Source organism: Macaca nemestrina, chromosome 7 (genome assembly GCF_043159975.1).
Source record: "Macaca nemestrina isolate mMacNem1 chromosome 7, mMacNem.hap1, whole genome shotgun sequence".
Classification (NCBI taxonomy): Eukaryota; Metazoa; Chordata; class Mammalia; order Primates; family Cercopithecidae; genus Macaca; species Macaca nemestrina.
This window is the reverse complement of record NC_092131.1, coordinates 42,960,643-42,988,236: the sequence shown is the minus strand read 5'-3', so window position 1 is coordinate 42,988,236 and position 27,594 is coordinate 42,960,643. Positions and strand designations below refer to the sequence as shown.

The 27,594-nt window shown below is 43.5% G+C and overlaps 1 protein-coding gene across 9 annotated transcripts; it reads right to left on the bottom strand.

The window, feature by feature from the left end:
- Positions 1-351: 351 nt before the first annotated feature.
- Positions 352-27,525, bottom strand: LOC105473705 (MYC associated factor X). Of its 9 annotated transcripts, none has more exons than XM_071100014.1 (6): positions 27,305-27,518; positions 26,543-26,569; positions 18,743-18,850; positions 3,144-3,267; positions 2,575-2,659; positions 352-1,889 (listed from the first exon to the last, which is right to left on the bottom strand). In XM_071100014.1, exons 4-6 carry the CDS (start codon positions 3,162-3,164, stop codon positions 1,702-1,704), a joined length of 294 nt encoding a protein of 97 aa, XP_070956115.1. In that variant the 5' UTR covers positions 3,165-3,267; positions 18,743-18,850; positions 26,543-26,569; positions 27,305-27,518; the 3' UTR covers positions 352-1,701. The 9 variants fall into 9 exon arrangements, with proteins under 9 accessions (XP_070956115.1, XP_070956116.1, XP_011725955.1 ...); XM_071100015.1 differs by lacking the exon at positions 27,305-27,518 and adding an exon at positions 27,101-27,284; XM_011727653.2 differs by lacking the exon at positions 2,575-2,659.
- Between the last annotated feature and the right edge of the window lie 69 nt (positions 27,526-27,594).

Sequence of the window (27,594 nt, the reverse complement as noted above, 5' to 3'; positions counted from 1 at the left end):
TACCAGGAGAACCTGAACCACAGCTCTGAGCTACCAATTCCCCCAAAGGTCACTTGCTTAGCAGAAACTAGATCTAGAAATGTTGCCACAGCTAAGGCTACATCCCCGTTGAACCTCAAAAACCTCATCCAATGAACAAAGCCATCACCACCCATTTACTCTCTCAGGCTGGGTTGAGAAAGGGGGAGAAAGGTGAAGCAACTTTGACTTATGGCTGCTCCTGGTTCTGCAAGACCAGGTAAGCCACCTCCACTTCTCACTCAGGCTTCCACTGAGGCCCTAACAGCTTCCAGAGGGGTCTCTCATCAACCTTGGCCTTAACAAGGGCAAGAAGACACCACCACCAAGAAGGATAAAATAAGTTTTTATTTATAGTCTTATAGTAAAGGGGGAAGCCTTAACTTGCAAGACAATTCTTCGGCAGTATGTACAACATACTTTTTATTTCCATGGAATGGAATCAAACACGAACAGAGACTACAGAGTATACACTAGAAATCAGCAAATGCCAGGAACGGAGTAGGAAAAAGACAAAGAAATGAGGCCTAAACACACAAAACCCTTCACTGGGATCTGTTGACCACAGCCAGAACCAGGGCTGGATCACGCAATGGAGACAGGTTCCAGGACAGTAGGAAAGGAAGTGGGGTGAGGGCTGGGAAGGGTCCGCACTGGGGTGCGGGTTTAGTACCAGGTAAATTGCTCTTGGTATTTACATACAAAATCAGTTGGCTCTATTTCTTAGAAATACACACGGGAAGAAAGAAAGATTTCATCATTACTTTATGAATCTGTCGCTTTGCAAGACCGACATCATCAGAAATAGGTACAATTCACTCAGATTCAAATTTAAGTAGCAGGAAATAAATATCAAAACATCATCACTGGCCCTCAATACAAAACCTCTATGCCACCCAAAACACCCTCCCTGTCCCAACCCTTAAATGGCCACTCTCTGGTGGCTGCTGCTTCACTGCTGCCATCTCCCATACATACCACAAGAGTGTCACACGGCCCTCCGTGAGGCTGGCACCGCAGGCTTAAACAGCTGGCTGAGAGAAGCAGGAGTGAAACATGCCAGGGACTCTGTGCTGCGAATCTGTCCCCACTTTCTTTTTATGCCACAAACTTCTTTAAGAATCTGGTCTTTCAATAGGAGCGATACATAGCTTTTTAGAAAAAGGAGAAAAAAAAAAACCCTTAAAAAGGAGGAGGGTTCATTCTGATTACTCCAAACCGGTCATCTCCTCAAAGTAGAGCAGTTCAGATTCACAAAGTCTATCAGAGGTGAGGGCGGACCAGGAGGCCGCCTGGGCAGGGCAGGCGTCCTCCGGGCATGTGCCTGGCAGGGCTGGAGGAGCTGGTAGGGTGGGCAGGACACTATGTGCTCAGAGGTCTGGCCGGCCGTCTGTCCTCCACAGAAAAAGCTGCCAAGTTGGGGTGTTTTGGTTTAAAAATTCCTGGTGGGGACAGGGAATCCCTGAAGGGAATACGTTAAAAAAAAATATACAGTGGAAATGGGGAAGGAGAACAAGAGCTGTTGTCCAAGAGCTTCTACGTAAAAATAAAAATTTAAAAAAAAAAAGGGAGAAAGAGAAAAATAGAGTCTTTTAGATGCTTCTGAGGGTTCTACCGATGAACTGAAAGGAGGATGAGACGATGGAGACAGACAGTTTTTATTGCTGGCCTGCCCCGAGTGGCTTAGCTGGCCTCCATCCGGAGCTTCTTCCTGCTTTGGGGCTCTTCAGGCTCAGACTCCGAGCTGGAGTCCGAGCCCCCATCGAAGGCAGAGATGGTGCTGCCCTTGGCGTTGGTGTAGAGGCTGTTGTCTGAGGAGGGGTAGTTGGTCTGCAGTTGGGCACTTGACCTCGCCTTCTCCAGTGCACGGACTAAAAGGCAACCAAGGGAGTGTGTTACTGCCTTCTGGAGACTTGGGGAGTAACCGAGTCTCAGACTCAGGGTCCAGCCTGTTCTTCCTAAGGGCTTGCTTGTTGGCCCCCGAGGCTCAAGATGCTCAGAAGTACTCCCTTCGGGTGGCTGTTCACTCACACACTTCATTTCCCTCCCGCCTTTCCCAGCTGGACCTGGGAGCCAGCAGATACTCTGCAATCCCACCCAACCCCGAAGAGAAGGCTTGTGATGTCACCGTCCTGCCGTGGAAGCCCCTGCGGAGAGACTGGAGCGTGAGCTCCCTGTGGGATTTAGAAGTGCAATAACAGAGGAGAAGCTGGCCCAGGAGCATGAGGCTCCACAAGGTGTGAGGCCACGCAACAGCAGAAAAGGATGACATAAGACGTATCAGCCAAAGAACAGTTTTGGCTTAGCTCTCGTGTACAAGATCCACTTGAAATGACAAGCTGGACACTTGGAAGCAAGTCACCGATACACATAAAATACCTGGGCTTTTCCAATAGCCCCTACATGCAGGCTGCTTGGCCCAGTAACCAACCCACTGACACCACCCACTGCCCATCTCTTGGTTCAGCTCAGCTTGAGCCTGGAAGGTCAACCCATTTATTTTACTTTATTTTATTTTATTTTATTTGAGGTTTTCTAACCCAGGTGGTTACTTGCATTTCCTTTTACTTGCATCTTCCATGAGGGAGGAAGAGAAGTGAATTCCCCAGGAACAAACAACTTGATCAGCTCTTGCTTTCCCCTGTGGTTGTAGGAAAAGGCGGGTGTGAGCATTGAGAACAGCATGGGCCTAGCCCACAGGCTGCCCCGATTGGACTACCATTGACAATGGGGAGGGCTCACTGTCCCTGAACACCTGGAGTCTCTGGTACTTACATAGCACATTCCACTCCAAGGACCTCAAAGCTCTTTTCAGACACCTGATGCCAGGTGTGATCCCTACTGCAGGCAGAGCACCTGAGCCCCAAGAAGGGGAGAGGTCAGGCCAGAAAAGATACAAGTCTCCAGATGTCCAACTTCCTAGCTTCCACTGTCTCCTCACTAGCATCTCAGGTCCTTCCTCAGGACGGCTCTAACACTCAGCTACTCAGGCCCCAAGAAGCAGGACCAAGCCTGCTTCTGAGCACACACTCCATGACTGGCTCTGACTCTGCAGGCCTAGGTGCCAAAGCCTGACCCAGCCAGAGCACAGCAGGGCCAGCTGCCCCACGAGCTTGGGTGCTCACCTTGCTGCTCCAGAAGAGCATTCTGCCGCTTGAGGTCGTCAATATCTTGCTGGTGTGTGTGGTTTTTCCTTCGCATATACTGGATATACTCTGTGGCTTTGTCTAGGATTTGGGCCCGGGATGCCTGTGGCAATATGAGAAAAAGCACAGGGGACAAAATAAAAACCGAATCCAGGCAGTGAGGGAACCCGGCCTGCAGCAACTGCCTGGGTGGCTAGAATCAAGAGGATAAGGTGGGAAAAGGCTGAAGAAATACAGTAATGGCTACTGTAGGCCTTCTTTTTTTGTTGTATTTTTTTTTTTGAGACGGAGTTTCTCTCTTGTTGCCCAGGCTGGAGTGCAATGGCGTGATCTTGGCTCACTGCAACCGCCGTCTCCCAGGTTCAAGTGATTCTCCTGCCTCAGCCTCCTGAGTAGCTAGGATTACAGGCATGCGCCACCACCCCCGGCTAATTTTTTTGTATTTTTAGTAGAAATGGGGTTTCACCATGTTAGCCAGGCTGGTCTCGAACTCCTGGCCTCAGGTGATCCCACCTTGGCCTCCCAAAGTGCTGGGATTACAGGTTACCCCATGCCCAGCCGGTTTTTTTTTTTTTTTTTTTTTTTTGGAGATGTAGTCTTGCTCTGTTGCCCAGGCTGGAGTAGAGTGGTGTGATCTCAGCTCACTGCAACATCCACCTCCCGGGTTCAAGTGATTCTTCTGCCTCAGCCTCCAGAGTAGCTGGGTAGATGCATGCCACGTTGCCTGGTTAATTTTTATATTTTTAGTAAAGACGGGGTTTCACCATGTTGGCCAGACTGGTCTCAAACTCCTGACCTCAGGTGATCCACCCCCCTCGGCCTCCCAAACTGCTGGGATGACAGGCGTGAGCCACTGCATCTGTGAAGGCCTTCTTTGTGACATACAAGGTGCCAAGTGCTTACCTCACAAGCATAGTCTCAGAGGTAGCTCTGCTAGGAACCCAAGGATCAGAGAAGTATACCAGTTTATTCAAAATCACCAGCTAGACAGTGGCACAGCCTGGATTTAAACTCAGAGCCATCTGATTCCTGAATTGTACTCCTCTCATCCCCTCTGGTTCTTTAGGTTGCTTTAAAGTCTTTAGCTTGGCTATGTCTGGAAACATTAAAATACTACTTAAATGAAAGCTTTAGGTCACTCATTCTGCTAGGGCCTGGCTTGAGATGGGAATGGGTACAATGTGTTTCATCAAGACCCAAGATTCCAGCCAAACTCTGAAACCATTGTTAACTATTCCCAACTGAACGATGCCGTGTCACTATTTCAGCCTTCCTGGCTAAAGAGACTTTCATAAAAGCTGTCGGCGCTTGATGTCAACACAGGAAGAGCACGAGATTGGGCCATTTCAGGAAACAACCACACCTCTACAATGGCTGTGGGTTGCCTGGGTACTGCCTTGCTAGAGTAAGTTCGTAAGTCAATAACATGGATGTCATGTTACTGTGCCCCTAGACATCAAACTTGTCTGGGAGATTCTCTCCAGGCTACAAACATAGCCAGAGTTACTTATGGCCAGGCAGCCAGCCAAACTGGTAGAATAGTACAAAGCCAAGAGAAGCCCAAGGCAGGGTAGCCTAGTAGCTTAAGTATGCCTTCCAGCCAGAGTCTCCTGAGCAGCTGGAAAGCTTCTTACCCAGGGTGGGCAGTGCTTGACAATTCTATATTACAAGCCCAATGGGTCCTAAAGAACCAGAACACAACAGCGGGAGAAAGACAGTCCTCACAAGTACTAGAATTTCCAGGCTTTCCTCTTATAGCATCTTAAGGTAATTTCCTCAAGGAAACTGTTCATAACCAACCATTTTTATCAGGTGCAAATTACGTACAAGACACTGGGCAGATACTGTGGGGAAACAAAATGTATTAGTCATGGCTTCTTTGCCCCCCAAAGCTTACTTACTATCTAGTTGAGGAGATAAATATGTTTATACACAGACAAATCACAGGGCAGTGCTGACAAGCATAACCTGACTAGCAGAGATTAGAGACACCACGGGAAAGATGGCTTCTGGCTGGGGTGATTACCTACTGTGTGCCAGGCACTGGCCTTAGTGCTGCATGTGTGCATGCAATGCAATCCTATCTGAAATGGCGAGCCCAGTGTTAGACCAAGGTGGCATTTGTGGGAAAAGGTCACTCTGAATAGGGAGAATAGCACAGGCAAGGTGGGATGGGGAAAAAGTGAGATGCATTTCTTTAGTTGAGTCAGTCAGCTTATATAGAAGGAATGAGAATTCCTAGCCTAGCAATGGATACTTCAGACACTGTTTCCCATTTCTGCAAAGGGGCCTTATTAGGGTTTGATTATTACATGACAAAATGGGGTGGAAAAAAGGAGGACATAATTAGAAGTGACTAATTAAAATACCTTCCTCTCTGGATACTAGAGATGGAATGAAAAATGATTAGTATTGATGAGAGGTGGTAGAGTGGTGAGGAAGAATTTGGGAATTTGGGGACAGAGGAGTGCTCTACATGCTTCTCATTAATGGGTTCTGTGGCTGCAGACACATTTCTCACCTTGCCTATTCCTCATCTGATTAGAAATTCTCTAAGACCCCATCTAGCCCTCCAAATTCTACCCTTTCCATCACTGATGTAATTGCTATGCATATTTACATCCTTCTTTTTAAATTTGCCTACGTAAAAGCTATTTTTTCAACTAACAGTTCCCAGAAGGCAACATTAGCTCCTAACTACCCATGTGCATCTGGGACAAAGGAAAAAATGCACAATCTCTGAAACCAGAGAGCACTTGCAAATGTTCAGTGATAACTTTTAATGAATGACCAGACTGAGTAACAGCCTTTGTGCTACCAGTTTCTCCTTCAAATATTTATACATGAAACCAGGGAATTAGGATCAAGAAGTGAAAAGTGAGCAATAAGCACAGCAAAACAAGCCAGAAAAGAGAAAAAGATCTGTGAGGGATGGCAGTTTCCATTTCAGGGCTAGTTTTTGGATGAAGATAAAATTCATGGATGTTCAGAACATAGTGTCTTGGGAACAAGAGGAGTCCAAAGAAGGCTGGATTGGTTCAAACCCAGAATGAGGCCTTCAGAATGCTAAGCACAGCCCTTCGTCCATCCTCTGCTGAAAGCAGAAGTGCCCTAGGTCACTTAGGGTGCCCTGATCCCTCAGCAAGTCCAAAAGAATGGTTCAGAGTTAACTTTATTTTACTCTTCCCAGGGAACCCAACAAGAATTAAGATCCAACAAGAAAAAAATTTAAAGCACAAAATATAGAAATACCCCAAATTTGCATGTGCATGTAGTCCAAGGAAGAAAAAGCAAAAGGCTGAAGCTAAAAATGCTAGACTCACCTGCAATCCTCCACTCCCATCTTTCCACTACATACGTGATCATGTTGCCAATCACAGCATGAAGGTGGGGGCAAGGCCATTCCTTGTCTTTATGAGCTTGTAATATGTGACTAGTAAACACGAAGCCAGCAAGAAACCCTGGGATTTATGGCATGGACTATGGAATAACCCTGGGCTTTCAGTTTCTGTTTTCTGAAAATTGCTCTAAGTCAGCTGAGTCAACTGCCTATCTTCATGTGAGTGTGACTGATCAGATAGAACTTGGTAAGTCAACGTGTCCACAGAACAAGTGCTGCCTTGGGTACGCAGTAAAAACCTGAAATTATTTTTCCTGCTAGTTTTTATAATTAGCAGAATTATCATTTTGATTCTGTCTTTGTGAACACAAATGGCTCTTTAAATGGTTTGGATGGAGCCCTGAGACAGGGTGGATGGTGGCTGAAGGGACTGAAGAGGTAGCCAGGCCTCCCATGCAGCCGTGTGAGTAAACGCAAAGGGCTCAGCAGGCCTCTCTCTCACCTCTGGGAGCCACACAAAAGGATGCTGGGCAGACTTGCCAGATCTTGCTCCAAAGCCATGGCTGCACACAGCAACACAAATGACAATGATGATGATGGGGGTGGTAACAATGGTAGCAGCTAACACTTACTGAGTACTTACTAAGTGCCAGGCATCCTCACACAACGTTCTGATGTTTTCTCTATTTTATAAACGAGGAAACTGAGACACAGAGCTGTAATGTACCCAATGTTATGTAAACTAGTAGGAAGTTGAGTCAGGATTTGAATCCAAGCCTCCAGAACACTGATATTTTGCGAACACAGGGGAAGCTATGGAACTAATTTAAAAAGATCAATAGAATTGCAGAGACAGTGTTGTCATGGAGGGGAAAGTTGGAGGAAAAGGACTACGAAAGAGTCACCTGATTTGCCTACAAGGACGTCAATGGAAAACCCCAGTGAAGGTGGTTTTTTTGGAGGGGTGACAGCCAAAGCCCAATGGTAAATTGTCTCTGCACGGGTAACAGGTGTAGGAATTGAGCTGCAAGTAAGGCAATGATGAAGACTAGTCTTCAAAATTTGGTTGAGGTAAGAAGTAGGCCAGGTGCGGTGGCTCATGCCTGTAATCCCAGCACCCTGGGAGGCTGAGGTGGGGGGATCACTTGGGCTCAGGTGTTGGGGACCAGCCTAGAAAACACAGCAAGACACATGGGCTCTATAAAAAAAAATCAAAAGATTAGCTAGGCATGGTGGTACACGAATGTGGTCCCAGCTACTTGAGAGGCGGAGGTGGGAGGATCTCGAGCCCATGGGGCTGAATCTGCAGTGAGACATGCTTGTGCCAACACACTCCAGCCTGAACAACAGAGTGAGACCCTCCATCAAAAAAAAAAAAAAAAAGTGAAAAACGGTAGTTTGTAATAGCAGGATAGCAGCATTGAAGGAAGGTTATTTTTCTTTCTTTTTTTTATTTTAAAGACAGGTGAGAATTAAACAGGCTTCTAGCAGAAACACATTGAGAAGAAAAGCCTCAAGATGCAAGCTAGCTTGGGAGAACTGACCTAACCATCCGGTCTGGAGGGCGGAAGTGGAAGGTTAGGTGGGGAATGTCAGCTTCCCACAGTACTGCTGGCTTCATTACCTTTTGGCAGCCCAGAAGGATAAAAGCAAAATGAAGAATGTAGAAGACCCAGGGTGTGGCAGAGGGTCTGGCAGGTTCCTGTCCCTCCTACTGTTTATGCTGCAGCTGTGTGTCCATTTGCATTCCCTCCCAAGGCAGTAAGTAGACAGAGGGAAGGGCAACCCTCTCAAGCAGAAGCGCCCACTGTCAGACCTCTGCTTTTGAACAGCATCCACCCACTCCACACATCACACCAAGAATCGACTATGTATGTCACAAAAGGCCCCAAACCCAAAAGACGTGGATTCTAAATAGAACCATTTAAGGCCCCAAATGACTCCTGAACTTGTTAGCACTGACGCTTCAGATGAAGTCTAAGGTTATTAAATCTCGTTTAAGGCAATGGTTCCCAAAAATGTTCAATGTAAGGCAAGAGTTCCAAACATTTCTGGAGTTATAAATCTTATCACAGTAACTTGGATTTCTGTAAAAATTCAAGTTGTTTTAGAAAGTGGGTGGGGAGAGGTGAGGAAAAGAACAGTACTGCTAGATTGTTAACATTAGGAACACCACTGCCCTTCCCTAGGGTCCCAGTGCTGACGTGAGAAACAATAATCTTAACTCTACTGAACACTTCTCCTCTTCAGTGCCAAAAACAGATGCCAGTGGGCTGATGTTACAGCTGTCTTGTTTCCCTAAGAACCAAAATGCCATATCTGGAGGGATGAAAAAAGAGGTACTGCTGGACTCAACAACTGACATCTGTTTTATTTTTTACTAGTTATTTTAGAGAAAATGAAACAATTTATTTTCTGTAAACTGTGTAAGCTTTTATACATATGAAGGTAAAGGGAGGGCCCAGGGCTAAACTGGTGTACATTTCCATGTGAATAAGCCATCTTTTGAAAACCAAAACGAAAGAATATGCACAATAAATCTGGATCCACATTAAACTAGTTCATTCAAAAATGGAACCCCATCAATGCCAGCAAGGGAGCCTGGAAGGTTGTAAGGTCAGAGTCAGCACAGACCCACAGCTCCTTGAAGGCTTCCTGCTGCCAGGGCCTCCCCAGCCACAGGACCATTTTGTTGATCACCAGGGAAAGCAGAGCTATCAGCCCTGCAAGCAGCTTAATTAAAGTGAGGAGTAAGACATTTGTTTAAGGGGTCAAAACAATCCTTTTTTAAATCTTTCATTATTTTTTCTTGTGCTCTTGGTAGCTTGAAATGAAGGTGTGGCATTTCTGCATCAAACTTGGACGATGAAGGACAGGAGTACACAATTTCCAAAAGAGGAAATACAGCTAGTTAGTAAACATGTGGAAAAGCAATTAATTTCAGAAGTAATAAATAGAATACAAAATTACTAACCTTTGTTTACTGAATTAGTCGCCCTCTTCCAAAAAAAAAATTCATGAAACTGGTACTCTCAAAACACTACCAAAAGACTACTCTAGAATTTGCTTAAAAAAAGAAGTGGAAGGAAGAGGATATAAAAACAATCCTCTTGGAAAGCATTTTGGCAATACATGGAAAAAGGTCAGATGCTCATACCCCTCAACCCAAAAATCCAACTTCTTGGAATCTACAGAAATGGCTACATATACAGAGATGTCCATCACCATATTAATTATAAATTTTAAAAACTGAATGCAGCCCCAATTGCCCAAAAGAAACATGCCTAATGACTAAACATGAGCACGCTGTATGACCTGGGGAAAAAATATATTATGTAAAAGCAGCAAGCTATAACTAGCACTTTCCCTGTGGGAAGCATGTAGATGAAGAGACCAGGAAGGAATACACAAATTGATAACACTATATTTCCTTGCTTCTTAGACTCCATCAATAAATCCATGGATTGATCAATAGCAGCTTTTGGGGAGGAAAAAAGGAGGCAGGTTTCTTTTCACATCCACTCTAAGATGACGACTAATTCAGTCACATTAAATGGGGCAGCGGGGTACGGAGAGTCTATTTTCGGATTATACTATCTGATCTGATAGTCACTAGCCACATGTGGCTAATAAACACTTGAAATGTGAGTACTCTGAATTGAGATGTGCTGTTAAGTTGAATTTAAAGACTTGGTGAATGAATAATTTTAAATATATTGATTACATGTTGAGATCATACTTATTTTTTAATATTAGGCTAAATAAATTATATTATTCAAATTTTCACCTGTTTAACCTTTTAATTGGTTCAACTCGAAAATTTTATTTAAGTTACATTTAAAATGCATTTGTGACTCACACTAAATTTCTGTTGGGCAGCATTTGTCACAGGATCAAAGGGAAGGCTGCAGTTGTGTTAGAGGAAGGAAGGACTCATGTTTTTTCTTCTTACCATTTTTCTAAAGTTTTTGCAACTTTGTTGGAGGAAAAAAAACGCTAAAGTCAAGGCCTGGTAATCAATCCCTATCCTTCTGAATCTCAAGATGTGAAAAATGTTAGGTGAAGAGCTCTCTAGTACTCCTGGGGGACTGAGACCTCTCCCATTCTGTATGACAGTCTCCCAGAAGGAATAATTAGATTCCTGCCCTACAGGAGCATACCATTTAGTTAGGTGATAAGATGATCACAGAAATTAGGGAGACAGAGAAGAGGTCCCACAAAAGGCCACAGAGGTTCATGGGAGGGTTCTAAGGGTGGGGCAGTATTTGATATGGGCCTCTAAGGCAAGTAGCTGGAGACTGAGGGAAGGGGGGAACTCAGGCAGGAAATAGAGGACAGACTGCAGGTAGATCTTGTGAGCAGGGCTCATCAATATGGAACCCCCAAGTCACCTGGGCAGTGTGGCTGGGGTTGGACCTTGAGAAAAGCAAAGAACTCAGATTAGCTGAGAATGAAATTCCTGAGCAAACAGAAGAGTAGTTGAAATGGTTTGGCTGTGTCCCTACCCAAATCTCATCTTGAATTTAACTCCCACAATTCCCATGTGTTGTGGGAGGAACCTGGTGAGAGGCAACTGAATCATGGGGGTTGGTCTTTCCCATGTTGTTCTGGTGATAGTGAATAAATTTCGTGAGATCTGATGGTTTTAAAAATGGGAGTTTCCCTGCACAAGCTCTCTTTGCCTGCTGCCATGCATGTAAAACGTGACTTGCTTCTCCTTGCCTTCCACCATGATTGTGAGGCCTCCTCAGCCATATGAAACTGTAAGTCATTAAATCTTTCTTTTGTAAATTGCCCAGTCTCAGGTATGTCTTTAACAGCAGCATGAAAATAGACTAAATACAGTAAATTGGTACCAGTAGAGTAGGGCACTGCTGAAAAGATACTTGAAAATGTGGAAGCAACTTTGGAACTGGGTAACAGCTGGAGGTTAGAACAACTTGAAGGGCTCAGAAGACAGAAAAATGTGGGAAAGTTCTGAACTTCCTAGGGACCTTGTTGAATGGCTTTGCCCAAAATGCTGATAATGATATGGACAATGAAGTCCAGGCTGAGGTGGTCTCAGATGGAGATGAGGAACTTGTTGAGAACTAGAGCCAAGGTCACTCCTGTTATGTTTTAGCAAAGAGACTGGCAGCATTTTGCCCCTATCCTAGAGATATGTGGAACTTTGAACTTCAGAGGGATGAGTTAGGGTATCTGGAGGAAGAAATTTCTAAGCAGCAAAGCATTCAAGAGGTTACTTGGTTGCTGTAAAAGGCATTCAGTTTTATAAGGGAAATAGAGCATAAAAGTTTGGAAAATTTGCAGCCTGACAATGTGATAGAAAAGAAAATCCCATGTTCTGAGAAGAAAATCAAGCCAGCTGCAGAGATTTACATAAGTAATGAGGAGCCGAATGTTAATCCCCAAGACAATGGGGAAAATGTCTCCAGGGCATATCAGATATCTTCACAGCAGCTGCTCCCATCACAGGCCCAGAGGCCTAGGAGGAAAAACTGGTCTTGTGGGCTGGGCCCAGGGTCCACATATTGTGCGCAGCCCTGGGACTTGGTGCCCTGCATCCCGGCCACTCCAGTCGTGGCTGAAAGGGCCCAATTTAGAGCTCAGGTTGTGGCTTCAGAGGGTGCAAGCCCCAAGCCTTGGCAGCTTCCACATGGTACTGAGCCTGGGAGTGCACAGAAGTCAAGAATTGGGGTTTGGGAACCTCTGCCTAGATTTCAGAGGATGGAGTATGGAAACACCTGTATGTCCAGGAAGAAGTTTGCTGCAGGGATAGGGCCCTCATGGAGAACCTCTGCTAGGGCATTGCAGACAGGAAATGTGGGGTCAGAGCCCCCACATAGAGTCTCTACTGGGGTACTCTCTAGTGGAGCTGTGAGAAGAGTGCCACCATCCTGCAGACCTCAAAATGGTAGATACACTGACAGCTTGCACTGTGCACCTAGAAAAGCTACAGACACTCAATGCCAGCCTGTGAAAGCAGCCAAGAAGGGGGCTGTACCTTGCAAAGCCACAGGGGTAGAGCTACGCAAGACCAAGGAAACCCACTTCCTGTATCAGCATGACCTCTATGTGAGACATGGAGTCAAAGATCATTACAGAGCTTTTAGATTTGACAGCCCTGCTAGATTTCGGACTTGCATGAGTCCTGTAGCCCCCTTTTTGACCAATTTCTCCCATTTGGAATGGCTGTATTTATCCAATGCCTGTACTCCCATTCTATCTACGAAGTAACTAACTTGCTTTTGATTTTACAGGCTCATAGGCAGAAAGGACTTGTCTTGTCCCAGAAGAGACATTGCACTGTGGACTTCTTAGTTAATGCTGAAATGAGTTAAGACTTTGGGGGACTGTTGGCAAGGCACGATTGGTTTTGAAATGTGAGGACATGAGATTTGGGAGGGGCCGGGGCGGAATAATATAGTTTGGCTGTGTCTCCACCCAAATCTCATCTTGAATTGTAACTCCCGCAATTTCCATGTGTCGTGGAAGGAACTCGGTGGGAGGTAACTGAATCATGGGGGCAGGTCTCTCCCATGCAGTTCTCATGATAGTGAGTAAGTCTTGCAAGATCTGATGGTTTTAAAAACAAGTTTCCCTGCACAAGTTCTCTCTCTTTGCCTGCTGCCATCCATGCAAGACATAACTTGCTCCTCCTTGCCTTCCACTACAATTGTGAGGCTTCCTTCCAGCCACTTGGAACTGTAAGTCCATTAAACCTCCTTCTTTTGTAAATTGCCCAGTCTATGTCTTTATCAGCAGCAAGAAAACGGACTAATTCAAGGGTGTACAGTAACTGGAAGGTTAACGGCAGGAAGGTGGTGAAAAAGCAGGTGGGCAAGCTGGGTACCTTATTTACAGAACATGGAATACCAGTCCTTACCTAAATGGGCAATGAAAAGCCCTTGGAGGTTTTCAGCAGCACACAAATAATTTATAAGAAATTAAATGCATTTACAATTGCTGAGCCTGGAGCCTAAGGGAGACATGGGCAACTATGGGCAACAATTTAAGATGTAGAAACTTTAAAAAGATAATTGCCCAAGTCGGAGTCTGGCCAGCTAATATAACCTTAATGAGTAATGAGAAGTGGATAGGACTGTGGTTAACATTTCATGTAAAAGACAATCCCTCCAGCAGCTCAGATATGCTATAGACACAGGTTACCAAATGAACTGTCAGCTTTAAAACCATCAACAGGAATGAGCCATCTCTCAAAATAATGTGGCCAGGTTGATGGGGGATTCCTCCCCTCAGTTAATAAACATTCACTATGCTCCCTACTATGTGCAGGCACTGAGGGAAGGAATATAACCAAAAGGAGACATTTTCCTTGCCTTCATGGTACTTACTATAGTGTAGTAGCAGCAGACAGTCATTAAATAATCACACAAATATATGTAAAACCACATATATTAAGTATAATATATAAATGTGTGCACATAAAAGTATAAATGCTATGAGAGCCTTTTTCCTTAAGAACCATGTTCCCTGCCATAAAGGAACTATTAATATTTGGTTTCAACATCTACCTGTTAAGAAAACCAGACTTTAATGGAAATGAAACAGAGATTAACTCAATGTAAAGCTCTTATCTGATGCTCAGCATGTTATCTATTGTTAATTGTTAGGTGTAACCCTCTTTCCCAACAAGAGAGCAAGACCCTCAAGGGTAGACACCATCTATTATGTGTTTGAACCTCTATAGCACTCACAGGGTCTCACTTATATAGTTAAGCATATAATGTTGACTGTTGCTGTTTTCTTTAATGGCTGAGCAAGTGTGCTGTTTCCTGTGGCTCTCTTCACCACCACAATTTACTGAGAACCTACTATGAGCCAGAATCTCTGATGGGAACTGAAAAAGGCAGTGCCCTCAAATTCTCACCTCGAAATCAAGAAATTCTGTTTATTTTCATTTTAAGTTATATTCTCTCTCTTCAACACAGCTCTCCCCATAAGGGAGAAATGCAGAGCTCAACAGCCTGAGAGAGCAATGAGTTTGATAACAACAGGCACTGAGGGAGAGACTTAAAAGATGAGAGATTACTATAAACCACTGTAGAGCTACAAATGGCAATGATGAAAATAACCTACTGCTAAAGCCATCCATGATAAAGAGACAGTGTGATTGGTTACAATCATTCTGGCTCAGGTACTGGGGCTTACGAGATGGCGGACAGAATTATACTCCCATGTAAAGGCAAAATGATGGGCTGGCTATCAGGTCTTGCTCCGCAACATAAATACGGTGAGCTTAGTGCCAGTGAACCATTGTGTAACACTCCCTAGTACCCAAGCAAGGACACTTAACTAATACTTTCTGTAAAAGTAACATCTCTGTAAAAGAAAAAAAAAAATGGGGCCACAGTTGACAGTTGATCTTGCCCTCACTCCATTACTCTGGTTGGCTGGCTGACGGTTCTAATTCCATCCTATTGTTCCCAGTGGGCTCCATGTACAGTTGAGAAACTGCAAGGAACACAAAAGACTCAAACAATAGAGTTCGAGGGTCTACTTGTTAACTCTGGGACCTATGGCAAAACCCAAATGAACCACGAACTGTAATGGTCTATTTTCTTAGGCTCAGAGCAACTATGTGAACTCAGAAAGAAATTATAGACTTTAAATGATCCTTAATACCCCGCACTTCAGTGTTACCTACATATGCCACCTCAGAGGAGAGTATTTTTATAGTAGCCGTGGTATGATACACTGCCAAGATTAACAGGCCTATCCAGGGGAAGCTCCCAGGACAATGACAAGATATAAGTATTTAACCAAGATTTTTTTTAAATATCCTTAAACTGTTTACCCATATGGTACAGGAAAAAGATGGAACTTGGCAATTAATTGGCAATCCTGAGTTCTAGCCCCTGTCCTGCTACAGATGGGATAATGATCTTGAGCCTGTTAATAACACTGACAGGAGCAACAGCAGTAATAGCTGTCTAATAACAGTACCATACCTTATACAACTGCTGTGTGGATTTAATTTTACATTGCAATACAGTGTCAATTATTACTGGTTTTTTTCCTCAAGAAAAAAGTAATTCTTTTTTTAATTTTTCTTATTTTTTTGAGACAGGGTCTCACTCTGTCGCCCAGGCTGGAGTGGTGCCATCACGGCTCACTGCAGCCAGGACCTCCCAGACTCAAGTGATCCTCCCACCACAGCCTCCCAGGTAGCCAGGACTACAGGTAAGCACCACCACACCCGACTAATTTTTGTATTTTTTGTAGAGACATGGTTTTGCCATGTTGCCCAGGTTGGTCTCAAACTCCCGGGTTCAAGTGATCCACCTGCCTCAGTCTCCCAAAGTGCTGGTATTACAGGCATCAGCCACCACGCCCGGCCAACCATTTTTTTAAATGTTTAATTTATAGTAGAAATACAGAAAACAAAGGGTAAATAGAGTTTGGGTCCCACATTTAAAGCCTTCTTTCTTTTTTAAACAAGTATCGCTTATTCTTGGTTAGGATCCAATTCAATTAATATATTGCTTTCTCTTTAAAAAACAAAAGGCTTACACATATGACAGATAATCCAAATGCTAAGGAAGAAGTCAGCTGGAACATAAAGATGTTTAAGTCAAAGGAGACTGGAACACAGAGAGACCTAAATTTCCCTTTAAGAATCTAAGTTTCCCAAAATTCACATGGTAAAATAATCATCTCATGATTATTTACATAATGTCATAACCTTAATTACCACAATCTAAGAATGAGCCCATTTCCTTTGGTTCAAATACCACATTTTAAAAAACGCCACGTTTAGTCACAACTCATAAGTCTGAGGGACCAAATTATTCTGTTAGACTTACGGCACCTATGAAACAGTGCTGGCAGCTTGCTTTTTAAAGAGGAAGAGGTTGAGAGTTTATAGACATTTCCTTCATTCACTGTCAGTAGGACATATTTGGATTGTAACACAGCATAGGAGGATTCGGAAATTAGAATGGTATCTAGTAAATTCTCAAACTGGGGTTGTGCTGACTGGCTCTAGAATCTGGTTCCCCTGGACCACTCCTCTCTCCTAGTCCTGCTACTTTTCTGCCAGCATCTCCTGCCACCATCCCTTCACTCATTCCACTCTAGCTACTCTGGCCTCTCTCTTTTCCCTGCCTGGCCCAGGAATGCTTACAGGTTCCTGTCTCAGTGCTACCACACTTGCCTTTCCTCTGCCTGGAATGCTCATTACCAGACAGATGCACTATTCTTTGCTTCACTTTGTTCAAAGCTTTGCCAGCAACACTCTTCTTCTCTGCCATAATTAAAATTGCAACTCTTCTTCCCTGTTTTTCTCCATGGTACTTACCTGACATAATACATATATTTTTAATTCTTACTTCTTTTTTTATCATTTCCTCATCAGAGCAAGAGCTCCTGTTATTGTCTGTTTTGTTTACTGCTGTATTCCCAGTATCTAGAATAGTACCTGGCAGGTAGTAGACCCTCAGTAAATATGTGTTGAATGGCATCAATGAGTAAATAAATGAGCCACAACAAAGGACAAATTATTCCCTCTGTAAGACTACCAAATTCAAACCTTCAACTTCCTTGAAGAAAGAAAGGAGAAAATATGATTTAGAATAATGTAATTATAAGGAGTTAAGGAAGAATGTTATGGCATTGTAAAACAGGCTGGATAAGGAAAAGGTATAGTTGTGATCCTATGACCCACCTCTCCCAATGTATTCAAACTTAAGAATGCCTAAGAATCATCTGACTGCTTGTTATAAACACAGATTCCCAGGCTTCCCTCCAGAAAGGCTGATTTAGTAGTGAATCTGATGTGGGTGGTCCACAATTCACCCCGAGAAACATTGCCCCAGTGCCACTCCTGGTTAGATGTGAGACTTAGGAGAAGGCAGCTCTTGTCCATATAGTTTACCAAAGCAATTTTAATGGATACTATGGTACAGGAATATGCACCAACTGTCAACAGGTCAAAGAAGCCTAAGAGATAATCTTTGGCATGTGTTTACTTTGACTAAAGGGGTGAGTCTGTCTCTAGTCATAAAGATTTCTGTGGTACTTAGTGTTGTACTCAGGAAGGTTGTTATTCCAGGTAAGTACTTTGGTTTAAGGTCATTAAATCAAGTCCACACTTAGTACGCTTAACCCATGACAAATTCTGGTTTTGCAATACTAGGTATGCACATGGCCTGTTTTGTTCTTTATAAAGGTCAGATCTTCTCCATGTTTCCGCCACATGGAGAGCCACACCTTAGATAAAGGATAGAGCATATAACTCACCAGAGTGACAATATAAAAAATGAAAGCAGAAGGGTTCCAAATTTGATCTTGGATAGCCAAACAAATCCAGGACCCCCACCACAGAACTAAATCAAAGTGCACTCAAAAGCAAAAATTGTTCTTAACACAATAGTTGCTTCTTTATAAAACACTGGATCACTAAAGCAAAAACATAGGTCCTCTTCCCAGCTTGCCAGTTATTCCACTGAATTGCTGCAGACAACTACACTCTCTGTCAAGGATGGAACTAGCTGTGCAGATTTTTCTCCAAATTCCAGGGAGTGACCCTAACCCATAGGCTTTTACTCAAAGCTTCTAATTTTGTTTTTAAAATGTAGAAACAGCTGGTGCCTAGCCCTCCAGGGAAAACGCTAGGTTCCAGAAGGGAGTGGGGAAGAACGGTTATTTTTTTCTATTTCACACGAACATGTCTCTTCACTCAAGTCTTTTGTCCCACAGTTTAAAATGCTCTTTATACGCCTTGGAAATAACAATTATTGGGGCTAGAAAATCAATGGTGCCCAGGCTGCTTTTAACATACATTACATGCATTTCTGCAAGTGCTCATTTACAGTAAGTATTAACCTTGAACCACAGGAAAGAAATTCTCAGGGAGGTCTAGGGTATTAACCACCTCTGGAATCTTTACTGTTATCCCAAATGAACCCTGGGCCACCCTTTACACTACAGTATATAGTTATAATTTCTTGAATTTATTACAAATAATACAAATTTAGAAAGATGACTCCTACCAATATCTTACAAATAGCTCTATTATATCTAACGTATTTTGTTAAGGATAAACTGGAGTAGGTAAGGCGTGCGGTGATCCTCCAAACAGTCAAAAAATAAGGCAACCATGCTACCTGAATATCTCTGACTACATTTCCTTCCCAATAGGTGAGTGCTCTCCTAAGCTCCGCAACAAGTTAAAAGCTAGTAGTGGCCAGTTACTCAGCTTCCTCAAGAAACTCACCTTCTCTCCTTGGAGTGATGGGACTGAGTCCCGCAAACTGTGAAAGCTGTCTTTGATGTGGTCCCTACGTTTTCGTTCCAGTGCATTATGATGAGCCCGTTTGTCAGCCTAGAAGAATAGGAGAAAGAACACATTAGGAATGTCACTCCTTTTGCTTGGTACAAGGTGGGTGGGGTATAGCCTGGAAGTACACGCTGTCAGCACTGTCCCTGGCGAGTGGACTGGGAAGGATTTCTCGAGGTGGGCAGTTAGGAGTCTCCAGAATTAGGCTCTGCTAAAGGGGGAGAAAGGGGTGAGCAAGGCTTGCGACAGGAACATCCAAAGTAGCTCGATGCATCCAGCTCATGCATAAGTAAAATAAAAGTTATTCAGGGGAACAAAGTGTGACTCTCCTGTAACATCAGTGGTCCCCCCTCCAACTTGCTTATGTGACAGAAGAGCCACCAGTCTGTGGTTAGGAAGTGACTACAGAAAGCTCCAGTGGCCCCTTCTTAAGATGTGATCACCTCCACTGTAAGAGATTCCCCAGATGGGTGTCCAGGGGAAAAAAGAGTTAAGTCACTGGTGCTTCTTTCATGTGAAACCATCACCGTGAGCCCCAAGCCCAGTAAAAGGCACTAGTTTAAGACTTTCTCATCAAATCATATAATAGAAACTAAAACCCCTATAAAATCTAGATGCATGAATCTGAGATCATTATGACAGAGCTGATAAGATGACAACTGAATTCTGAGTTCCTGTTTTTTAAAAGTAGATCCAAGGTGCTATCCTGCCAAGGGCTTTCCCGCACACAGGCAGTGCCAGACAGGCAGTTCTTAGAGGGCACACTTTCTGACACCACATACTCAGAATAAATTCCCTCAGGCACCTGTGGCAGGTCAGGCTACTTTGGCAGTATCTAAATATCCAAGTCAAAGTCTTAGCCTACTTGTAATCACAAAGAACAGTCAACTGGAGACGGACCAAAACTGCCAACACCAAATCAGGAATCGCAAAATGCTCTGGTTTCAGGCAGAAGAGACAGTGCTGGAGAGCATGGTAAGCGTACTTCAGCAGGCCCCCATCAGAGGGGTATCCCCTCCAAAAGGAACACAAACCCAAAGCAAGAAGAACTTCATCACACCTACACTGAGAATTATGGAAATTATACTCTGAACATTCACCTTGAATGCACATGGTTGCATTGAGCTAACCTAGAGACCAAGTCTGTATATGGGAAGTTCAGGTAGCTTAAATCTACACACACAGGGGACCAGAAATTCAAAAAATGGAACAAGAGTAAGTAACTTGGCTTAGCACAAGAATAATGCTGCCTCACATGAATCCTTGTACTAGAGAAGATGTACAGACAAAATTCTATCAAGAGTTGTGAGAATGAAAGGACTTGAAATTCTCCTGTTATTTAATCCTAAAGTCCTAGTCATTACAGAGGAAGAGGAGGCTGGGAGCACCTGTGGTCATCTGAGTACTTCCTGGTCTCTTAAGCATGCACCTCTCCTACAGCTCTACTGAACTGGACATGAGGTTCCGATGACAACCATGGTTCTCCACAGCATCTCTCTCTTTTGGGGGCAGATGCCTGGAGCACTTCTAAAGTTGTCCTAATCTTGTTAAGTCTGGTTTCACTGTAAAATGAATGTTTACTGAACTATAGTGACATATGAAATATTATGGAGAAGCTGAGAGGACGGTCAAGCTTGGAACACCAGGTAATCTGAGGCTAGAGGCAGGTACTCTGTATCATACAACTTTAGAGCAAAATTATAGATGCCTTCTAACAATAGCATGAAATAGCTCAACAGAATTAAACCTATTTAAGTATCTAGTCCTTTTGAACTTACTGTTGTTCCCTCTGATCATCTACACAAAGATTAGTTGGGCTGGGACTATACCTAAGGAGCTTAAAGGCCAAGAGACAACATTCGGCATGTGTCTGCCGCTCCTGTTTGCTATATACTACCTAAGGTGGTTTATTTACATGCAAATTAATCGCCCATCTTTGGTCTCCAGAGCAGCCCAAGATACTCCTGTCTACTAAATCACCCCGATTCTTGGCCCTCCTCCCAGGTAAGAGCTGTGCACCAGAATTACCCACAATCCCTACTGTTGATACAAATAAAATTCTAATTGTCTGTTTTCTTTCTGGGAGCGCCATGCAAATCTCAAACAGCTAGAATGCAGTTGCACTTGGTTTCACGTGGACCTGCACTAAAGGGGTGGAGCTAAGTATAATCTAACATCAAAATCATCCACACAGTGCACTACCCCCTCCCATTCACTGAGCTCTGAAAGGACTCAAATGGACAAGTCTCTCGGTTAGAGGATTGTAAGTGAACTTGGCTGTAGATCATGAGCAGAAATCTTGGCTTCTCATCTGGGGAGCCGGCCAAGTTTGAGAAGTTGGCTCAACAAGGAAAGGCAGCGGTCCACTGCCTGGTAGAAAGCCTAGGCTGGGGACTGTTGTTCTCAAAGTAGTGGATGGAATTTCTGTAGTGGTTCCAGGCCCAATTTAACTAGCAGAAGAGTGGAATCTTAGACCAATCCCTGCTGCCATGTCCATCCCTGAGCTACTACTGGAGTCAATTTTAAATCTCTCAGAGATAATGGCAAGGATGTATTTTTCTCTTCCCCAAGATTGATTTGAAAAAACAAGTTAAAAACATGCACAGCTAACAAGCCTAATTCCAGGCAACTCTGAATTAAATGTTATCACTAATGTTTTGAAAGAGCACATGAAAAACGTAAAAACCTTTACACAAGGCTGAGAATTCTCTGTGGGAAGTATTTCCAAACCACAGATCCACCCAGCCCGATAACACTGCCCGCGCCTCATCCCCACCCCCATTGGAGGACCAGTTTGCAGGCTTTATCACTGCCTTGTTAACTGTCTTTGCTTGCTGGCAACCCTTTCTGAGAGGGCCATGATTTCAGAGTTGAAGAAGAAAACCTGGGGGAAGACTCCCACTGTAAGGCATCTAATAACCTCCCACAAATGCAAAACTGGCTTTAAAAAACAGGGCCAAACAATTGTCTTGAACAAATAAAACTCTACTCTGATGAGCCTGTACTGAGAATAATGTTCAATAATGAAAACGAATGGTACGGAAAGCCCCCTTGTGGAATTAATTAGGCCCTATTCTAGGAGACAACAGAGGTATTCTTGGACGGTACAGCAGGCTCCCAAACATCTCCCCTATACATCCTATGGGAACAGTGGCTGGACACTGCCCACTCTTCTAGTACACTGAATTTGTACGTCTGGATTTCTGCCAGGAAACCCTTCCTCCAGGGCATCCCTAACAGAAATACTAAGGGGCTATGCAGTGGTCCACAGATGCTCAACAGAAACTCCCGCACCAAATCACTTCCAGCTTTGACATCTCTGCCAAGGTTTTTATTCAGCCTTTCAGTTATATTTCTACCCAACTTTCCACACTGGTAGCCAGAATAAAAATCTTCACCTACAATTTGTCCATTTTTGACACTACCAAGCACATGTATCTTGTGTTGTTAGATGTTGAAGGCAAACATTATTTTGTTAGCCAAGAAGTTTCTACGTTGGCAGGAAGTCATCTAGGCTAAGGAGGTCTGTTCAAAATTGAGGGAAATTTCTTAAAATGATTTCCTTCCAACTTACTGCACAGAGACTGCATCTTTGTTCAAGGCATCACATCAGTCAGTAAGCTTATATCCTCCAAGTTCTAGACAAATAGCATGTGGAAATAAATGCTTCATTATTCCAGGATGCACAAGGTTCTCCAGAACAATGCCATGTCTTGCAGGCTACCTGACAGATAACCCCACCTATAAGGGGAATCATCTTAATTCTAATACAGAAAATTCTCAGCACATAGGCAATTCGTTGCCCACTAAATATTTACTACCTTTACAAAATGTGAAGGTTGTATTTTAGAGGGAAGCTTGTGTTGCTTATGATTCTTATCAAGCTATTCTTATTAGAGACTAAGGACACTTGAGAATACACAGACCCAAAAATCTCATCCGAAAAGATCTATTTTTTACTTCTGATAGATAAGAACAAGATAAGATAAAGCTCAATTTCTAAACAACTTAAAATACTCATTTTAATCAACCCCAAAATTATAACATAAAATAATGGGCAGGTAGGATGAGATAAACTCACCAAGCTCCCTAAAAGACATCTATTTCAATTTTCCAGTATCTGTCCTGCTTGTAGCTGATTGCCTGGTATACATTTCCAACACTATCTAATGTAGGTATTTGTTTTCAAACTTTTTTCATTTGGTGCCTAAAAGAACTGGCAAATGTTATTCAAACAGGGCCTCACACCATAGCCATTTCAGAGAAGGATGCCTTAGTCAGGAAATTTTAATTAAAAACCAAGCTGAATTCTTTGACCAACGATTTCACTACTACTGGCATCTTGGAAAAATTATTTTAGACATAAGAACAACTTTTACTCTAACACAGGCACATTTAGGAACTCACTCTGGCATTTCTGTTATCACTGTCAACACTCTAAGCAGAGTACTTTTGTACATGCATCGTGCAGCACTTCTGTCATGCAACTGACTGCAGGTAAAACAAGACAGCAGTTTCCTGAGTGAATTCCAATCTCATGCTACCAAGCTTGTTCTCTTCTGAATATTCCTAAAGAAGCAAAGAGCTCTGAGAAGTTAAAAATATTTCATACCAGAAAGGTCCAGAAGCAGAATTGCACAAATCTGTTTTCAAACCCCTAATAGGCATACTGCATCTGCAACTCACTCAGGTACCATCAGGCATGGTCACTGGAAAAAAACTTGCATTTCCTGACCAACACACTAACCCATACATTTCTTGTATACTTTCACTCTTTCCTAAAGAAATTTCCCAAACAGAAAGAAAGCAAAAGGAAGCCCTTGCAATAGAATATACCTGTCCCAGAAATTTATCTTTAAAATGCAACCTCTTCCCTCCAAAATATAATAAAAATAAGATAACATCAGTGGGATTTTGCGATGTACTGAATTTAGTAATAAGAATACTCTTTGGGGTTACTTCCTTTAACAAAGCTTACTGGTCATTGGAGAAGCTGTTTTCCGTTTGTACTGAAGCAATAGAAAAAAATATTTGCCAAATCAGTTTCACTTTCTGTTAGAGTTAGCCTAACTTCCTAACTCTGTTCTCAGTATCTTACATTTTTCATGTAGTAAGGCCTAGATATTGTAGTAGTGACATTATAAAACATACATGAATGTTTTTATATTAGGATCCACAGAGCATTTTTCAAATAACTTTTTCAACTTCTTCTGTAGTCCTAAATACCTAAGTATTTGGTTGTTCACAGTCCATACCTTTTTTTAAGGCAAAACTTAAGAATAGCTCCCTCTTAAATTTTAAAAAATATATTTATTATCTATATTAAATATTAAGAAGTAAGCAGATGCATTCACAGAGGGGAAAAAATGGAATCCTTTTTACCCTACACATTCACGATAGTTGTTTGATACACTATAAAATTTGTCTAAAACACATCTGCTTTTTCTCTCCATGCTGTTGTAATTATATTGTGCAGAGTAATACTTAGAAATCTCAACAAATAGATGTGTTAAATTAAAAACAAAGTGTCAAACCAACTTCCCTTGCCTACTCCGAAAATCAAAAGGAAAAACCCTAGGCACCTTAATAGCAAACTAAAAACATCTAGACAAAACAGTGAGATTAGCATTCCAGGAAAGCAGAAACATTGTAATAATTTAATAAACAAATTTACATCAACAATCATGTGGACGAATATTTTGAAAAGCAGAACGCTTTCAAGAACTGTGAGCCAAAATTTCACCAAAAAAAAAAAAAAAAAAAAAAAAAAAAACTTTCTCTTACTAGGATTCAGTATAATTCCAATTCAAAGGATAATTCTGCAAAGGAAGCCTAACGATCCTTACCCTCTGTCTCTGATCAAGCCCTGGCACAGATTTTACAACTGGAGACTTGCAGGAAAAAAAAAGTTTTCAACAGACTAGGCCCCAAACATGAAGGATAAAAGTAAACGAAAAAAACGAATTCAATTTTCAAATATATGCATAAGTATATGAGAATACTTCAAGGATAAATAAAACAAAATAAATTATCTTTAATGACTATTACCCAGGGATAATTTTTAAGATTTCTGGAACAACTACATCCCCGGATTTTAAGAAAATACCAGCTCTCAATAAATAAGTTTTCTTAATGCCTATTTGCTTAGACAACCTGCATAATCTTTGCTTGCTCTAATGAAGAGCAGGTACAACTGAGATGGCTTGCCTTTATCCTGTGGTTATTAGGTTCTTATACCAGAGGTATCAAAGTGACATCCTGCAAATTCTAACAAGCCCAAACAGTTGTTCCACACATCATTTTAAAAATCAGAAAAATAACATAACGCTTTGGATTTCTAATCTTTCTTAAAAAATAGGAAGATCAGCTGGGCGCGGTGGCTCACGCCTGTAATTCCAGCACTTTGGGAGGCCGAGGTGGGCGGATCACGAGGTCAAGAGATCAAGACCAGCCTGGCCAACAAGGTGAAACCCCATCTCTACTAAAAATACAAAAATTAGCTGGATGTGAGGGTGTGCGCCTGTAGTCCCAGCTACTCAGGAGGCTGAGGCAGAAGAATCGCTTGAACCCAGGAGGCGGAGGTTGCAGTGAGCCGAGACAGCACCATTGCACTCCAGCCTGGTGACAGAGCGAGACTCTATCTCAAAAATAAATAAATAAAATAAAATAAATTAAAAAATAGGAAGATCTGGCAATACTGACCCTTCACTCCTACATAACAAACCACTGGAATTCAGTAGTGGCTGACTTTTTAGGAGAGGCATTGCTCTCCAGTACCCAAGTCCTCACCTCTTCTTTCTTTATTCTTTATGGCCCTCATGGGCATTCAAATTTTTTACCCCCATTCTATACACTTCCTACTGTTCCCAATTTCAAATATTAGAACTCTGATATACTTATTTCTCTTCCCCTCTGATTCTGATTTATTCTATATGTTTTCTTTTTTTCCCCTCTAATCTATTCATGAAAAACCCATATTACTGTCTCAGACTCCAAAGACATGAAATTAGTGCATATCTAAATCCACAGAACCATCTACTGGGAACATTAATATCAAAACCCTAAGAAATTATTGATAACATTATATGGTCTCATCCATCACCTTTCAGCAAAGCTCTTCCTGCAATGCCACTTTTCTTCAGCTATTTTTTAATTTTCTTTATACCTCTTCTTCAAATACAGAGAATCAGACCATAATAACTTTATGTGACACTTTGATGATGCAACGTTTGGCTCCTCTACATTTCCAATTTTTGTGTTAGAATACCACATTGTGCTAGATTCTACAGGTCTATAGCAGTCACATGACTTGGTTAAAGGCGATTATTGCATGTGGCTTCAGCTTCACATAATTATACAGATATGGTTTAAAATCTACTTGTTCCTAAATAAATCTTCTGACCACTTTGCCCTGAAATAATACTACCACTGACTTCAGAATGCTGCATTTCTCATTTCCACTTACATAGCGGCAGCTGGATCCCCTATTTGAAAACTACAGAACAATTCAATTCTTTGCATACAGCTCCTCTTACTGAACTTATCACCTGAGAATCTAGAATGATAGGATTTGCAACTCCCCCACCCTCCAGAACCAGGCCCCACCTCACCTTAGTGGTTAACATTAGTGATTTACTACAATATTAAAAGTAACAGTACGATCTCTTTTTCTCTCTGACCCCAAAAAGGAATAGAACTGAACGGAAATAAAAATGAAATGGAGAGTAGGAGACGTACCGCAGATTGAAACCTCGGTTGCTCTTCCTGGAATAGGAGAGAAAAAAAAATAGAAAATATAGAAGTTATTTTTACACTTAACATTCAATAATAAGAAAGAAAATGCCGGCGGCAGAGGAAGCGGAGGGTGGGGAGTCAGCCCGACACCCCTTCCTCCCTCCCCACCCCTTGCCCCCACCCTTCCACCCTCGGCGGGATCCGGTAGCGGGATAGAGGGGTCCCGAGCGCCGCCCCTCCTTCCGGGATCCGACCCGGGCCAGAGGGGTCCCGAGCACTGTCTCCTCCCTGCAGACCCAGCTCGGGCATCTAGGCACCCCCAACCCCTCTCCGCCCTTCCTCGCCCCCCAGGATCCGCGGGTCACGGGAGGAGAGGATCGCGTTCCGAAGGGGCAGGTCCTGAACGCCGTCCCCTTCCCCTGGATCCGGACAATGGGATCCCGGGCGCCCCCCATCCTTGTCCCCCGGATCCTGAGCCCGGGAAGGTGGGAGCGGGAGGCCGCAGCACCCTCCCCCACGGGAGAAGGTGGGAGTCCCAGAAGCCGCGTGTCTTCCCCCCACCTCCAGTCCCAGGAGGCCGCTCCGGCCAGGAGCCGGAGGGGAGCGAGCCGGGAACGCGACGGAGGCAGTCCTGGCCCCGAGGGAAAGGGGAAGGGGAAGGAGGCGGCGGCGGCCCGGCCCCCTCCCGCCGTCGCCCCGCTGAGAGCCCCGGCCGCTGTCCCCGCCTGACAACCCGCACGGGAAGGAAGAAGCCCCAGGACTCACGTCGCTCTCCACCTCGATGTCATCGTTATCGCTCATTTCCTACAGCCCAGGGAGCGGCCACTGCAGCGGCGGCGGGGAGGGGAAGGGGTGAAGGGGAGGGGGAAGTCACCGACAACAACAAGCCGAGTCCCCCCACACACACACTCACTCACTCACTCACTCGCTCTCTCACTCACACACACACACAACACGGGCAAGAACCACCTCCTCACTGCAGCACCGGATCAACGGCGGCACGCACGCCCGGTCGGCCCCCGCCACGTGACCAAGCTCGCAGCGCTGGGGCAGCC

What these genes read in the sequence shown, in the direction of transcription:
- LOC105473705 (XM_024790272.2), bottom strand. Translation starts at nt 26,626, where the DNA reads ATGTTAAGTGTAAAAATAACTTCTATATTTTCTATTTTTTTTTCTCTC. An exon ending in CATCACTCCAAGGAGAGAAG is followed by an intron (nt 3,268 to 18,742) that starts GTGAGTTTCTTG and finishes ATATTGCCACAG; the next exon opens with GCATCCCGGGCCCAAATCCT. An exon ending in TGCTCTTCTGGAGCAGCAAG is followed by an intron (nt 1,890 to 3,143) that starts GTGAGCACCCAA and finishes GTTGCCTTTTAG; the next exon opens with TCCGTGCACTGGAGAAGGCG.